This window comes from Saccostrea echinata, unplaced genomic scaffold, assembly GCF_033153115.1.
Source record: "Saccostrea echinata isolate AGI-Se365-2 ecotype Australia unplaced genomic scaffold, CSIRO_AGI_Sech_v1 ptg000037l, whole genome shotgun sequence".
In the NCBI taxonomy this organism is placed as follows: Eukaryota; Metazoa; Mollusca; class Bivalvia; order Ostreida; family Ostreidae; genus Saccostrea; species Saccostrea echinata.
In genome coordinates, this window is record NW_026889786.1 from 2,012,501 (window position 1) to 2,028,447 (window position 15,947).

General features: G+C 30.5%; 1 protein-coding gene across 4 annotated transcripts in view; it reads left to right on the plus strand.

Annotated features, from left to right (window-relative positions):
- Positions 1–15,947, plus strand: part of LOC133200175 (caspase activity and apoptosis inhibitor 1-like) — a 327,434-nt gene that overhangs the window by 305,758 nt on the left and 5,729 nt on the right. For all 4 annotated transcript variants that reach the window (XM_061335953.1, XM_061335950.1, XM_061335952.1 and 1 more), the window contains 2 exons: positions 113–197; positions 1,382–1,453. In XM_061335953.1, the coding sequence (XP_061191937.1) occupies positions 113–197; positions 1,382–1,453 (157 nt within the window). The remainder of the gene's footprint in view (positions 1–112; positions 198–1,381; positions 1,454–15,947) is intronic.

A 15,947-nucleotide genomic window follows, 5' to 3' on the forward strand; every position in this document is an offset into this window, starting at 1 on the left:
TGTGTATGTCGATTTTGAGTTTTTAAGAAACTGATGTAGGGCAAAAATCTAACAAAGAGGAGTAACTCTTGGTTTAGTTAATGTATCCAAAAGTCAATATTTATCATTGTAGGAGATGACCATTGAGGAGCTGAAAGAGAAATGTGTTGAACAATTAGAAGTCATGTCAGTTAAGAGAATTAAAAGAATACTTGCAGGTAGTAATAATATTCCTCTATCATAAATGTATTATTTTTATATTTTCATGTACTTAATTCTACCAATTTCTCATATCTTTCCTGATAGCCACAACAGTTTCTGTAAGTTTCTACAGGTTTATAACCTCATACTCTTATTCTTTCCATAACCTTCAGTTTTGGCCATATCTTTTAAATCATACAAGAAAGATACCATAATTCCTATTATTTATGCTTTATACTGATTACTGCATTACTAGAAGAGAGGATTTATTATTACACACATTAAAATACATTTTAGAATAGGATTTTTTTTTTTACTTTATATCAGGCATAATACCCTAGCAATCCAGTTAATAACTTCATTTATTAGTACATAGGTAGTTTTTAGTGGTAGTTTCCTTGACATAGACAAAGAATAGGATGCTGATTCAAATGACAAGGGTGACAACTGGTAACTGAGGGGAATAGATGTTTATTAGGGTGAATCATTATAACTGCACTCAAAGTTGGTCAAGGTCAAGAATTTAATAAAGGATTAATGTAAGTTCAAGGTCAAACTTTGTGAAGTTCAGGTACGACTTTCTACTGCAGGTAACAGGGTGTCTAAAAAAATATCTTCTTATTTATCTCTCTTAATGACAGAAAGGATGAAGTAACTTGTCTTTTATTTCTCATGTGTTAGTTTGAGCTATGTGAGCGCAATATAATATGTGAAGGTTTAAGTACATACCGGTATATACAATGTACATGCAGTTGGATTTTTTTAATCTCCAACACCAGTATCTCGATTACAGGGATATTATCAAAGTTTTTTCTTATGTCTTTTACCCTCATATGATCTTAAATCCTCGGTATCTTGAAGTTTAACCTTGGTCCTGTTGAGTTCAACATAAGGAAGTTAGACTGTATAGTCCTATTCATTGACAGTGCCTTAAATTCCATCTTTCTAAGACACATTCTTCAACTTTATAGAATTAATGCATGCTCAGATAAAAAAAAAATAAATGATTTGGAAAAAAAAAAAATTAGGGGCAAATTTACATCTTTTTTGTTGGCAAAATTTTCTTCTTTGAAGAATAATTCATCTTTATTTAACATGTCGTATAAATGTAATAAGCAATTAATGGCAAAGTGATCATTATTTGAGTCTAACATTTTGACCCCTGGATTTATTTTCATTTTTTTTTTCTGCATTGATTTAGGGGATGACCCTGCTAATATATCTTCATCTGGTACTGAAGATGAAAACAGCTATGAAGGAAATAATTACCAAGGTATACTATGTCTTTTAAAATCAATAATATTCTCTTTTCTTCTTAAAGGCATCATTTTCCATCAAAGGCTTGATTTTTTTTTTACTTAACATTTCCAGAAAAAAATTAATAAAGCCCCTTTAAAATAAGGACTATTTTAGGTTATTTATTGTTAATTTATGTTTTTATACTGTCTGGCTTGGTAGGCCTAATGAACACTGCATAAAATAAATTTGATAAACCTTGTGTATAGATATGATATTCATAATGAGCATTCAGGAAGTTTTTGTGAAATGAAATACTGCATTTCATGTTAATAGACAATTTTATCAGATTCTTATGCACTGACATTTCTAAACTAACAAAAATGACCAAGAATATTTATCCCTTAAATGTCAAAATTAAGCATATAAACTTTCAGTTAATAATGCTTTTGTAAAGACGTTCAAATTATGCACTGGTACATGAATTTTAAAAATTCCAATTTTATGCTAAAAAGTATATTTTACATGCATCAAAAAACTTCCATCAAGCCCTCAATGGTAGAATACAAGACCTTTTGACTGATCATGCTTGATTTTGTTAAAAGTTTTGTATGAAATTTAAATTATTTTATCTTAATGTCATGGGTTAAAGCTAACCTCTTAACATTTGCACTCAAAGATTTTTAGACAATGATTTTGCAAAAAAAAATTACATAATGTTCCTTTTCTATGCATTTTATCAGAAGTATTGTTTTCTGTGCTTTTTATAGAAGCAAGCCGAGTCTTAGTCCATGTGAAAAGTGCTTTATTTTAAAATACTTCTTAATGTGTATATTGTTTCATTCATTTGGTGTTTTTCAGGGTTTTATTATTTTTCACCCTTTTACTGGGATGGTACACATGGCTTTTTATAAAAACTGGACAAAGACTTTTTATGCCCCGCCATGAATATGGCCGGGGCATATAGTGTTTGTCATGTCCGTCTTCTGTCCTTCCATCCTTCTGTCCTTCTGTCTGTCTTTCTGTCGCACTTTGCGTTTAGCTCTTTTCAAAGCTCAGTTTCAAAGAAACTATCCAAGACATTTTTATCAAACTTCATATGCTGTTAGATAATGATGAGAGCTATGCAACTGCATCAACATTTTTGACCTTAATCTTTCCTTTGACCTTACTTTTCTTAAATTAGTGTTTAGCTCAGTTTTAAAGATACCATTTAAGATAATGTAATCAAACTTCATATGTTGATACATACTGATGTAAGCTATTCAACTGCATCAACATTTTTTGACCTTGACCTTTTCTTTGACCTTGAACTCTTTTCTTAAATTAGTGTTTAGCTCAGTTTTAATGAAATCATTCAAGATATTTTTATCAAACTTCATATGCTGATACATACTGATGAGAGCTATTCAACTGCATCAATATTTTTGACCTTCACCTTTCCTTTGACCTTGACCTCACTTTTCTTAAATAAGTGTCTACCTCAGTTTTAAAGAAACCATTCACTATAGTGTTATCAAACTTCATATGCCGATACATACTGATGAGAGCTATTCAACTGCATCAATATTTTTTTTACCTTGACCTTTCCTTTGACCTTAACTTCATTTATTTTAAATTAGTGTTTAGCTCAGATTTAAATAAACCATTCAAAATATTTTTATCAAACTTAATATGCTGATATGTATTTGTGAGAACTATTCAACTGTATCAAAAATGTTTGACCTTGAACTTTCCTGTGACCTTGACCTCATTTTTCTTAAATTTTGCATATTGCTTAATTTTAAAGAAACCATTTAAGATTCATTTATGTAAGCTTATGCACTTATACATAATATGGTGAGAATTTATCATCTATATCCAACTTTTTAGATTTCAATTTTAAAGAAATTATTCAAGATATTCTCATCAAATTTCATACACTAATACAAATTTTCATGTTGCATTACTAATATACCGTCGGCGGGGCATTCATGTCCTGTGGACATATTTCTAGTTTGCACAATTGAATTTTTAAGACTTGCTGTAATGAATATAAAAATTATGCGTTATTTGTTCAGTTTTAACTGAACCACTGCTCAATGCTTCAAGATAATCGTCAGAATCAGACATATTGTCCATTAATTAATAGCAAAATTTCTATGTTAAATGAAAATTACATGAAGTTTAATCAGTTTCTCTGCTGTGAAATTTGTTTGATGTCTAGGTAATAAAATTTTTAGTTGTCAGTATCTCTCGAAAGCAGAGATGCTCAAGGGAACATACAACTTCCTACAGGAATGAATTTCAGGAAGGAAATGCAGATTTTAAATTAAATGAAATTAATTGTCAGTTTATGAATCGCTATTAGTTAGTCTTAAAGTGTTACAGACCTAGAAGGTTTTATGATAGCCTTGTTGCGCAAGAGAATAGTGGATAAAGTTTGTCTAAAAAGACATTTTTGGAGCCAATTAATAAAATCTTCTATATAAATTCTAACAAGAGTTAAAATTTGCCAAAAAGTGGAGATATTAATTTGAGTTTGTCCATTTGTATGTCTGTCCTTCATTCTGTCTATTGGTAACACTTTTGTTTCTGTAGCCCTTAATTTTCAAAAAAAATCTGAAGTTTTGGTTTAAGATTTTAACTTAAGAATCTCTTATGACAAATCTAAAGTCTTTTCATGAACGCATTCATAGCAGATTAAACTTCAAATTTTACTTACAACTTACTTTGTCCCTAGCAACAATATCAATATGTTTTATAATCCTTAAAAAAAGTTGATGAAATAAAAATAAAGTCAAGTTTTCAACACTTGTCGGTGAAACAAACATTACTGAAAACAAATATCTATTTATGATCACAGTATTTTGGCAATATAAAAACTAGCTATGAATTCAAATTAAACAGCTAAAAAACTAACAAAGAGACTTATCAATTTTTTAACATCATGGTTTTGAATTTAACTCATTTTAACATAGTTAAATTTCTAAGTAATTCATCTATGTCTTCAAAAAGTCATTTGAGCTGTCATTTTCAAAGAAACTCTTCCCTAAAAATTTGCAGAAATATTTTCCCGTATACTAATATTTCAATAGAAAAATGTAAAATATCTGAGAAATAAAGAGAAAGAGGAAATCCAACATTTGAAGAAATAGTTGAGTATATATAGTTAGTTTTTGAATGACACTGGTAGTTCCACTGGGAAGAAAAACAAAAAAATCCTATTAAGTGGTTAATAGTTAAAGCAGGTGCCCATTTATATAGATGGGGAGACTGTGTAAATTGAGATAAAATGAATGCAATGAAAGAGATGTCATACTTTGTATCAAACTGACAACCTTTCATTTGTCACCCTATCCCATTGACCAGCTAGAAATATGAACAGCTTTTACTTTCTAGCAATGTCTACATTTTTTTTTTTTTTAAAAACTCATTTCATTAGAGGGTTACCTATCTATGTCGCATAAAATGACATCTTTTGGAGACTTATCATTTTCTTTGAATGTTGCACAGCAGAGCCTATGAAAATATTTTCTGTTAGTTTCTAGGATAAATTGTTTCATTGTTATCTTTGAAATGATCCAAATAAGTGTACACAAGAAGACAAGAATATGTATCAAATGGATTGGATATTTACTCTTATCTGAAGGTGACCATGCTAGATTTAAAAATCATTCTTAAATGCAACAAAGACTAATGCACTAAAAGCAACTCTACATATCTGAAGGTCAAGGTAATAGATAATTGCGTCTACAGAGCACTGGGCCACAAGCTTTCACTTAAGTCAGTATTTTCTAGCATAATATTTTAATCCCAGAAAAAAGCTAAAAGCTATGCAAAACATTAATACAAAGATTTTTTATTGTCTTATTTGGTGAAAAACCTATTGCAAACTGTCTGCCACCAATTTCAGTAAAAACACTTAGTCACAAAAATAAAATTGTCAGGGAATATATTTTATATGTTTTAATTGTAAATAATGAGGACATTAAATGAATTGTAGATGATGGACTGAATGAGTCAGGATCTGTTTTATACACACATATTTACATTATAGATGCATGAGTCTTAGTTCAGAGAAGCATTTAATTCACACATTTGCATGCTATTATTATTTAACATTGCAAGAAAAATTAAGCCCATATAAATATTTTTTTCTTGCTGAAACTAATAGCCCGACTGCAAAAGGGTAATAATTCCATCAAATTAGAGAGAAAAATTGAAGTATTTATAGGACGGCTATAATGTGGCCTCAAGTTGAAACAAAGAATTTTTTATGTGGACATAAATCTAATTATCATTTGCTGCAATTAGCCAAATGAATTGCATGAAAGCATCTGCAATGAGGCAGTCCCTTGGAAAATAATATTAATTATAAAATCTTGAATGTCTAGTTCCAAAATACCAAGAGCTTAATTGTGGTATTTTAGCATAACTGCTTAATTTGGTTGCTGTTTTAGAATGTGTGCTATTTGTGAAATTGTATGAACCCAATGGTTATAGTCTTATTTCTTCTTGACTGCTCATTTCCAGTAATTTAATTCCATGATAGTGTGAATTTAACCATATTGGAGAATTAAAACATTCAGGAAATTCCATAATAATTTTTTTTTAATTCAGATAGTATACATTGAAACTAAATTTTATTATATCATTTAAACTTAGAAAACAGTGATTATAAATATGATTTTGTATTGCAAGTTCCTGTTTTATGCAAAGATTTGACCAAATCAGGGATATAATTTTTCAGTCACATAGAGTGCAGAGTGTCACACTCATCACTTTCCCCAAAATCAGTCTGTCCGTTAAATTACACCCCAGGATCTGAGATTGGAATTTGATATTTTGCTCAAGTATTGCTTGGTACAAGTCTTTTGTAAAATACCAGGGTTACTGACCTAATGACCATGAACTTTACCTTTGACCTACTTTTCTAAGTATGTCATAATGACCAATTAGATTTAACTTCTCAAATGTAAGAGGTATGGCTGATATTTAGCATGTATATTGCTCATCTCAAGAACATATTCAAAATTCTAGGGATATCAAGCTTTTGTTCTTGACCTTTCACCACTTTCATTTCCATATTATTTGAAGTTAATTTGATCTTTCAAGGATTTGATTGAGTCTTTTGTAAAATGCTGAACTTACAGTCTTCATGACCCTTAGCCTGACCTCTGGCCTTCTTTTTAAAAATAACAACTGTGCTCCTACAAGACTTAGATATTTATATGTATGTATAGACCTTTCAAAAGTTTTATGGTTTAAAACCTTGTGACCTTTGACTTGACCTTTAACCTACTCTTAAAAACAACTTTGCCTTTATCATTTTTTTAGCTCACATGAACAAATGGTTCAAGTGAGCTTTTCTGATCACCCGTCATATCCATTGTCTGTCCAGCTGTCTGTCTGTTAACTTTTTACATTTCAACTTGTTCTCATTAGCCACTGAATCAGTTTCAACCAAACTTACCACAAAGGATCCTCCTTGGGCAAAGGGGATTCAGGTTTGTTCAAATGAAAATTCCAGCCCTTTTGAGATGGGAGATAATTAAAAAACAGTGAAAATATGGTGAGTGTCTTAAAAAATCTTCTTCTCATGAACCACTGTGCCAGAAGAATGGAAACTTTTGTGAAAGCTTCACTACACAGTGTAGATTCAAGTATGTTCTAATCATCCCCCCCCCCCCCCCCCCCAATAGGGTGGGTCCGCAGTAAGAGATATGAGTTTTACAAAGGAATATAAATATGATATGGAATCATCATCAGGTAGTGTAGATTCAAGCTTGCTCAAATCATGACAATTCCCCCTTCCTGGGGTAGGGTGGGGCCACAATGGACAGTCAAGGTTTTATACAGGAATATAGAGGAACAAATATTTACAAATCTTCTTCTTGTGAACAGCAAAAGCATGGTTCTTCATATTGATGTGGAAGCATCCCCAGGTAGTGTAGATTCAAGTTTATTCAAATCATGAACCCTGGGGGGTAAGGTGGGGCCACAATGGGTGGTCAAAGTTTTACATAGTAAAATATAGGATTTTTTTTTTTTTTAAATCTTCTTTTCAAGAACAGCAAAGGCAAGATTAGTCACATTGATACATAAGCATCCTCAGGTAGTCTAGTTTAATTCAGGTTTGTTCAAATCATAACCCCCAGTGGTAGGATGGGGCCACAATGGATTGTCAAAGTTTACATAGGAATACATAAGAAAATCTGCTGATGAAGAACAGCAGGACCATAGTGATTTAGGTGAGTGATGTGGTTCATGGGCCTCTTCTTCTTTTACTTGTAAGAACATAAGCATATTAACAGAGGTGTAATTAAGTATTGGACTTACAACTCTTCCCATTTGTACAAGTGGAAAACAAACTTTTTACAATTCAGTCATTAAGCTGTCAAAGTACTTGGAATTTGCTTTGACACTGAGTTTTGCCAGGTACTTTTACAAATATGGAAGCTGTGACTGGATTTTCTTTTAGTTCTGTTGAAACTGACCTTTAGTATCAAATATTGCAGATGGTTATACCTAAAAATCACTTGTTTCAAGCAACGCAAGCACATAACGGTGCCAGATGTAACTTTTTGCACTGAGCATTTACTTCTAAATCTTGCATCAAAACTTGAATGCTTTGTAAATATCATATTTTGTGAATCTAACTCTTTAGTTTACCATCTTGACCATGATCATTTGTATGAAGAAATATCAAAAAAGAAAAGTGTATCATATCTAGCTTTGTATTTTATCATTTATCTTGCAAACTGTCCTTTGACAGAGATGTGCTAGTATTTACTAACAAATGTGATATGATGGCCAAACTCTTTTCTTTTAACCCAGCAATTTGCTTGGACAAGTCAAGGTCACAAGGACAAGGTATAAATTTCAATATTGCTTATTGTGTCATGACCACGTCTATAAGATAACGGCCATGACAATATTAGTACACATTGAGAAGGCTTATAATAATCTGACTAAGAGATACTTTCATTTCGAAAAGAAAGATGTAGTTCTTTAAGTCGTAGCTGAAGATTTAATGATGTGAAAATCACAGAAATGATAAAATTACGCATAAAAATACATACACATTTACAATTTTTTTGGCTGATGATTAAAAGTGCAGTATAAGTCTTAAGAAAGTATTTTGAAGAATAATTTCTAAAGTACCTTTTATGCTGAGCATCTCAACCAGTTTTAAAGATGTTTAAAAGGAATTTTACTTGAGTTTATATGAAAGCGTCTTAAAGTGAAAATCCACTTATTAGAATTGTTGATGTAAATGCCTTTTGAAGATGATATGTACTTCAGTGACTTTCTTCTTGTTAAAGATAAAGAATAGAGCTTTAATTATATCAACCGACAAGTAATTTGAATTATACAAAAAGCCTGATAGTGAAGGAGGAATCACTTTTTTTCAAAGAATTATAATTATAGGGTATCTTAAACTATAGATAAAACTTCTTTTGTAATCTTTTGACTCATTAATTTTGTTTTTTATCTAATATTTAATCATCTAACAATGAAAAATATCCAAGAAAACTTTTATTTATGTGTTAAAGTCAGGAAAAGTTTTGCTTGATTGCTTAAAGAGATTCTAGACTTGAAATCTGTTTCCGTGTTTTCACTTGCCAGAGTCTTCATTAAGAACTCAAACAAAATTTATGCAACTTATTCTCTTTGAAATTAAGATAATGCATTGAAAATTTTGATTGATGTAGATTTTATTTTATATTTCTATAGCCTGTCTTTTGAAGATGAAACGTAGCACAAAGCGTAACTGTGAACCAGTTTCTTTTGACGATGAAACTATGATGTATTTGAAAGAGTATGAAAAAGTACTAAAACTTCCTGTTATAAAAGACCATAGTGAGAATTATGACCAATAACTTTCTTTTGAATTTTTTTTTCATCAAAACTTCAGAAATATACTGACCCTGTGGTGACCAGGTCATTCGTAAAGCTTGACACTTTCAAACCTTATTTGATTGACCACTGCTGTCTAATGGTCACTTTGATGTAATTCTTTTTGTGTCTTATACGTACAATATTACCTGTGACTGATTCCCATGTTCAAAAAATTCTCACACCAAAAATCTTCAGCATCAAATGATATTCTTTGCGAGTGTATTCTCATAGAAATGTGTAAGGTACTAGAATGCACAGTTTTTTTTTTCTTTTTTTACATGATTGATCAATGTTTTATGTGTTAGTGTGAGACACCTTTAGAAAAAAAATTGTTTCTCAGATTTTGAAAGCTTAGAATATATTTATTTAAAATTTTAAAGAACTTTTCATTCTACTTCTCTCAAATTGAAAATGTGCATGATGATTGCAAATTCAACTTGTTTACAGAATAATATTGTAACCATGTGGAGATTCAAAATTTTACATGCATGTATATAATGCATGTTTTCAAAGTATGCAAAAGTCTCTACCATTAGCTTAGTGCAGCTATGTCCGCTATAACTGCCTTTTTTTTTTCTTTTTACAAATATGGAAATTATAACTATTTCAGAAACAGCCTTTGTTTTTCCCATAGAATGCAAAGCATGTTCCAAATGCCGGGATACATTCAACTTTAATATCCAGTTGTAGTCTTCATATTCCAATATTTCATATTAAAATAATAATGGAATAAAATATGGTTCTAACATATCAAAAGCTTGGATGCCTGAAATGAGCTTTTGATTAATTCTGAAATAGCCATAATAATGTTGTAGGAATGGTCTGTAAAGGAAAAGTGATATCAAATTTTATTTCCATGGAAAAAAAGGATGCAATTATAGAACTAGCGGAAGATTTTGAAATTGAATTTGAAAACTAGAAGAAAATAAGATACAGAGCATGTGCTCTATGACTCTCTCTATAAAAACCGTAATTGGCAGGGAGAAAAAAAAAAGAGATACGCCCGTTATCATATTAGTTGACAGGTATTATTCTCGTATTATCACATTTGGTATACTGTCATTAAATTTAGGGCTAATTTGGTGTGTTTTTCATATTTGTTTACTTCAATTTTCGCAATCCCTCTAATAGGAGTGTGTACAGCAAAAAAAAGTGATAAAAAGGGGATACCATGGCAACTGTCTTTTGCTTATGTCAAAATGGTTATGACAATGGGTGATAGAAAATTAAAATGCTGATATGAAGCAGTCATTTGCAGTTTCATCAATACTTATTGAAGAATTATTAGCACTCTTTTGGCAGGTGTTCATTTCATTGAATATGTAGCAATAAAATTGGACAAATTTCATAATAGAGAATCCAATTATACAAAGTCATTTACAATCCAAATTACCCGGTGATGCTGCAGATTTGGTCACTTTGTAAATTTACAGTGATTGTCCTGTTGAAGATTATGATCGGGTCTTAATGACAAAGTGAGAAACCGTTAGCTGTTGAAATTAGACAGAGGACCTATTAACTAAAGGGTTACACAAAGGTTCCTATTACAATCAATAGCACCTTTCTATTAAAATACATTTTGCAGTTTTATCATTTTACTAAGGGTATAAAATTAAACTTTCTTGTGATGCTTGCAATGGTATGTGCGATCACAGGCAATTAAAATGCAGATGGGGGGGGGGGGTTATTAGAAAATACCCCTAAATTTGCTAAGCCTTTTATCATTAAATAACAATGTCAAGCAATTGGGAACAAAGGGGAAGGATTTCACTGGCTGTATACAACACTTGAACAGGTACATGTAGCTATTAGGTTTCCAATTAAGTTACTTTAAATTGAATTTATTTGTTTGAATTTGAAAGCATTTCTTTGAAATTATATCAAAATGAATTTGTCAATATTTATTGATTATAAATGAAGACACATCTTACTATAAGATAATTATTTCATTTTAAAATTCATTTTGTTGAAAAGATTTATCTTAGGTTTGGGAAAATTCAGTGATTTAGATTGTTAGACATCTTATTTATATATTTTTTTTGAAAATGTGACACATGACAATTTACGTAATTTATCTGAACAATAGATTGGAAAGCCTGATTGTTAATCAAATTTTGTCTTAAATTTCAGTCTTTTAATAAACAAACCCTCTGTCACACCTGCCTCGTGCATTGATTATATCATCTAATAATGAAACTTGCCACTAGGGATTAGAATTTGAACAACACGCAAACTGATTTTTCCATTATTTACTTTAAATGAATTTTTCTGTCCACACAGAAAGGTAAAGATGAAATGAAAATTAAGTTAATTAAATGTTGTGCCTGGGCAGAAGTCATCTAGCGGACACCAGGCGGGTTGGAGAAAATAGCCAGAACAATGTGGCATATTGTTGCTGGAGAAATTGTGTTGAAATAAACTCATTCCCATTAATTTCTGAAGCATGATTAAAAATTTTTTCCCAAAGATTAAATTATATTTTAATTGACTCTTCATGTTTTGTTTAGACCAATGCAGTAACTTTAAATTCATTTTGAATAAGTTAATAATGTAAAAGATCACTTTATTCACATCAAATATTTTTTTTAAGTTCAGCACGGATTACGAATCATGCTTGAGTGCGGAACTCTCCTATGAGCACTAATTAAACTTGAATTTTGAAGCAGATTTTCTTGTTGCAGTTAAATACACTGTATTCATTTCTTTTATCATTCAAGTGTTCAAGCAGTAAATTTTAATGTACACAACTTAAAGCAGTATTAATGTTAGCTCTCTGTGTGTTTCATTATTGATTCTTTATGTAGATTTTTTTTTCAATTTTTGCAGTGATTGCTTAAAATGATTTTAAATTGCTATTTGATATTTATTCTTGCATGCTGATTGATAACTGTTGCTGGTCATGTATGTAAATTCCTTTCATTAAATTCCCATCTTTAATTCAATTGTTTGAGTATTGTATTTATAATGAAGCTGAAAAGCTTTAACATATTGACTTTTTCCAAAGAATATTTATTTGTATTCATTAAGTCAAAATCAATCTAAATATGATCAGCGGCAACTTTTGTCTAATGAAGTCGATTTGATTTTAATTTCTGTGCGCCCAATGCTAAAGTACGGAAATAATTATAGTACATTATAAAATCGTATCATTAAACCATTGTTCATTATAAAAGCCCCATTTGATCAGGCAAACTCTATAAAAGGCCGGATTCATCAGACATCGATTTTATATTTTTAAGTCCCGCAGATCTATAATTTTGAAGGAGATTTAAAGTTTGCTCTGATTGATAAGCACAGGGAGTGAATAAAGAAATTATTGATTTTCATGTCAAAAGCCAATTTTGAAGGCTAAAGGGTTTTTACAATGAGACGGACAAAGTTTAACTGATAATGCTTTGTAACAAGAGAAGAGAATAGAAACATCATTCAAATATTGAAAGCTGAGTTCAAACATGATATTAATACAAATGATAAAGTCTTCATCATCAGAAGCAAGGAAAAAGTGAATACTGTTGACAGACAGGCATATTTTTTGTTCGAAATTAATTTGTTTATTTTTAGTTTAGAATCACTGATTTGAAATAATAGTCTCAGCCACTCCTGTTATGAATCAATAGAAATAAAAGTGCAGGTTGCTGCTGCAGATGTTTTGTAAAATATGACATGCTCTTATTATTTTATTTTTATCCATGAGAGAATTTCTTATAATATTACCACTGTTTCACTTTGCCTGTCTGTCAGTCTATCTGTCATGTATGTATAGCTCTGAGTATCATAGGATTTTGCATCATGTTGAGTGAAGCTCAAATATATACGTATAGGAGAATGTCTTGAATTTAAATCTTAGGTTTTATTAAGAATTTCAGTAGAAGTAATTGTTTCCTTTCATTTTTTTCGCGTGGGGGGGGGGGGGGCAATTACATGATATTCATTACCTGTAATCCTTTCATTGTTTCATAATAAAGAAAGGAAAAAAGGATTAAAAAAAAAAACCTAGCTGAGTATTAAAAGTTTAAATTTTTTTTTTCATTTACCCAGTTTCTTAGTGGATTATTTATTTCTCAACTGGCCGGTTCAAATCACATGTGTCTTTTCTTGCACTGAGCTGACATTTTTCAGCACTGCACTGAACACTGCAATCAGTTGCATTAGCATGGCTTTATTCCATTTAAATAAAATTTTGTGAAAAAAATGTTTTACAGTAAAATGTTTTGTACAGTGTTCCAATTTATACATTATACATTTTGTCCCTTTCCTGTATCTGCAAGTATGTTGTTTTTTGCGTATATTCTCAATCTGGTTTTAGACAGAATTTGTTTCTTGATGCTGCCACCTTTGATAAAGTTCATTGAAATCAAATTACATTCTTGATAGAAATTGTTTGAGATGCTGGCTTTATCTATTATTCACTGTTGAAATCATCAGACATGGATTATCTTTGGGTCAGAAGAACCTATTGAAAATTCTTTTGTTTAGTCATGAAAGAAGTTAAATATAAAAGAAATAAAATCATGTTTGGTTAGTTGATTGCATAGTCTTCAGATGAAGAATTTCCTGTCTGTAGAAATTAAATCAGGCTTTATGAGTTTTGTCTGAAACTGGAGGTGTCAAAGTAGGCGCACAGCGAAAAATGTAACAATTTTATTGCAGTTTTTGAGATAAATTGATAGATTGACTTGAGTAGTTTCTGTAATGTTCAAATTTGTCAAGTTTGGGAGAATGATTAAAATAATATTTGAATTTGTGTTGGGCAATATCAGTTTTCTATTTGTCAAACTTGACATATGAAATCCACATTTAAAAAGCAATTTGCATTATTCCCTTTAGACAAGAAGAGCATGCAAGCAAACACTGGTTTCTAAGAATGTCAACTAGGTAATGTTATAATCACATGATCATTGCCTTCTGCTAGAGGTGTCATTGTAAATACGCTCAGACTAATCTAGGGCAAGAAAATTCGGTTTAATGTCATGTAGGCATTAATTAAAAATTTTCATTATTGGAAAAAATCCCCTGATCTCTAAGATTAAGTTGTTTAATTGCATAAGAAGATTGTCTTTTATCAATGTTAATTTGATGATTTGAGTCTTTTCTTCTGGCCATTTTTTTAATATGTGATTTAAGAAGATTTGTCAAAGTTGCGGTATGTTTAAGAAGTCGTTTCCATATCCAGTAATCAATTCTTTGTATCCTCAAAGAGACACAAAGGGCTGCAATGAAAATAATACAACAAGTGTGATCTTAGCTTACCATGACGTTAAACGCGAAAATGTAAAGTAATGATCATTAGTGCTCTTTAGAATAGTCAACGACATTAAAAAAAACACGCCCCCCAAAATTGTTCCCTTTGAATTTAAACACTCATTATCTTCCCACGTACAAATGACATTCTTTGGCAAACATCATTTGTAAAGATTGCTTTTGAAAAAAAAAATAATAATGAAAATATGTATTTATATAGCATGTTATTATATTCATCTATGTAATACTTATTGGAATATAAAATGAAATAACATGGATGAAATTTTTTTCCCTAAATAGAATTTTCCAATTATATGAAACCTAAATCTTTATAATGAATGTAATTTTCTGTTTGCCCATCTTGATAACTAGCAGTTAGTTGAATTTTCTGCTTGAAATATTTTTCATTTAATTTCATTACAGTTTCCTCCACTTATAAAATGAATGACCGCAAGGTGACCTATCAGAGCTATTTTAGGTGCTTCTTCTCAAATCGAATTGCCTTGTTGTAATGTAATCAACTTTCTTAGAAAATTCTATTAAAATTTGCAGAAAATGAGTTTAATTTGAGAATTTGTTAGGGATGGTTGCTGTATAAGTGCATAGTTTGGACCAGATTGTGTATATATTCTCTAAAGTTATTGCTTTAGATTAATTTTTTTTTATGATATGTGACTTATGTATGTACTTTCATTTACATTAATTTTGTATCTTTTAACACCTGAATGTTCACATTGAATTACATTTACTAATTTCATCAATTTGTTACGTATGGATTTGATGAAATGAAAGGGAGAATTTTTTCACTTTGGATTAAAATACATGTGGATGTAAACAATTGTTTTGTTTCATTATACTTATTTTTGCCACAGTCCAAAGATTTAATCTAAAGGTTGTCAACACTAAGAGACAAATTTAATCATTTTTAAAGCAACTTTGTCAACCATGTGTGTAATTCATCAGAAAAAGCTTGATAAATGAAATAAAACATGGACTTTGATAAGCAGCGTTATTACACATTTTTATCATGTAACCTACTCGGTAAAGATAATTTTCAGAATTGCACTTTCCACTCAGAGCAGAAAAAAAACCTTTTAATTGTCTTATGACACCCAACTGTTTCACAGTTTGATAGCAATGAACTTTTCAGGTCCAAATGAAAAGTATATTTATTTAACATTTTGAGCAAATTTGTGACATGTCAACTCCTATATTATAGATTTAATTTCACTGGGTTTTTTAAATCTCTTTTCAATTTAATTGATTTATTTTAATTTCTGTAATTTTGTTTTTTGTTTTTATAGAGAATTTACATAAATAGGAAAAAGTAGAATGGCCATATAATTTGAAGTAATTGCATTCAGCCAGATTAGTAGTTAGAGCCACTGAGCCAGAAATAACAAACT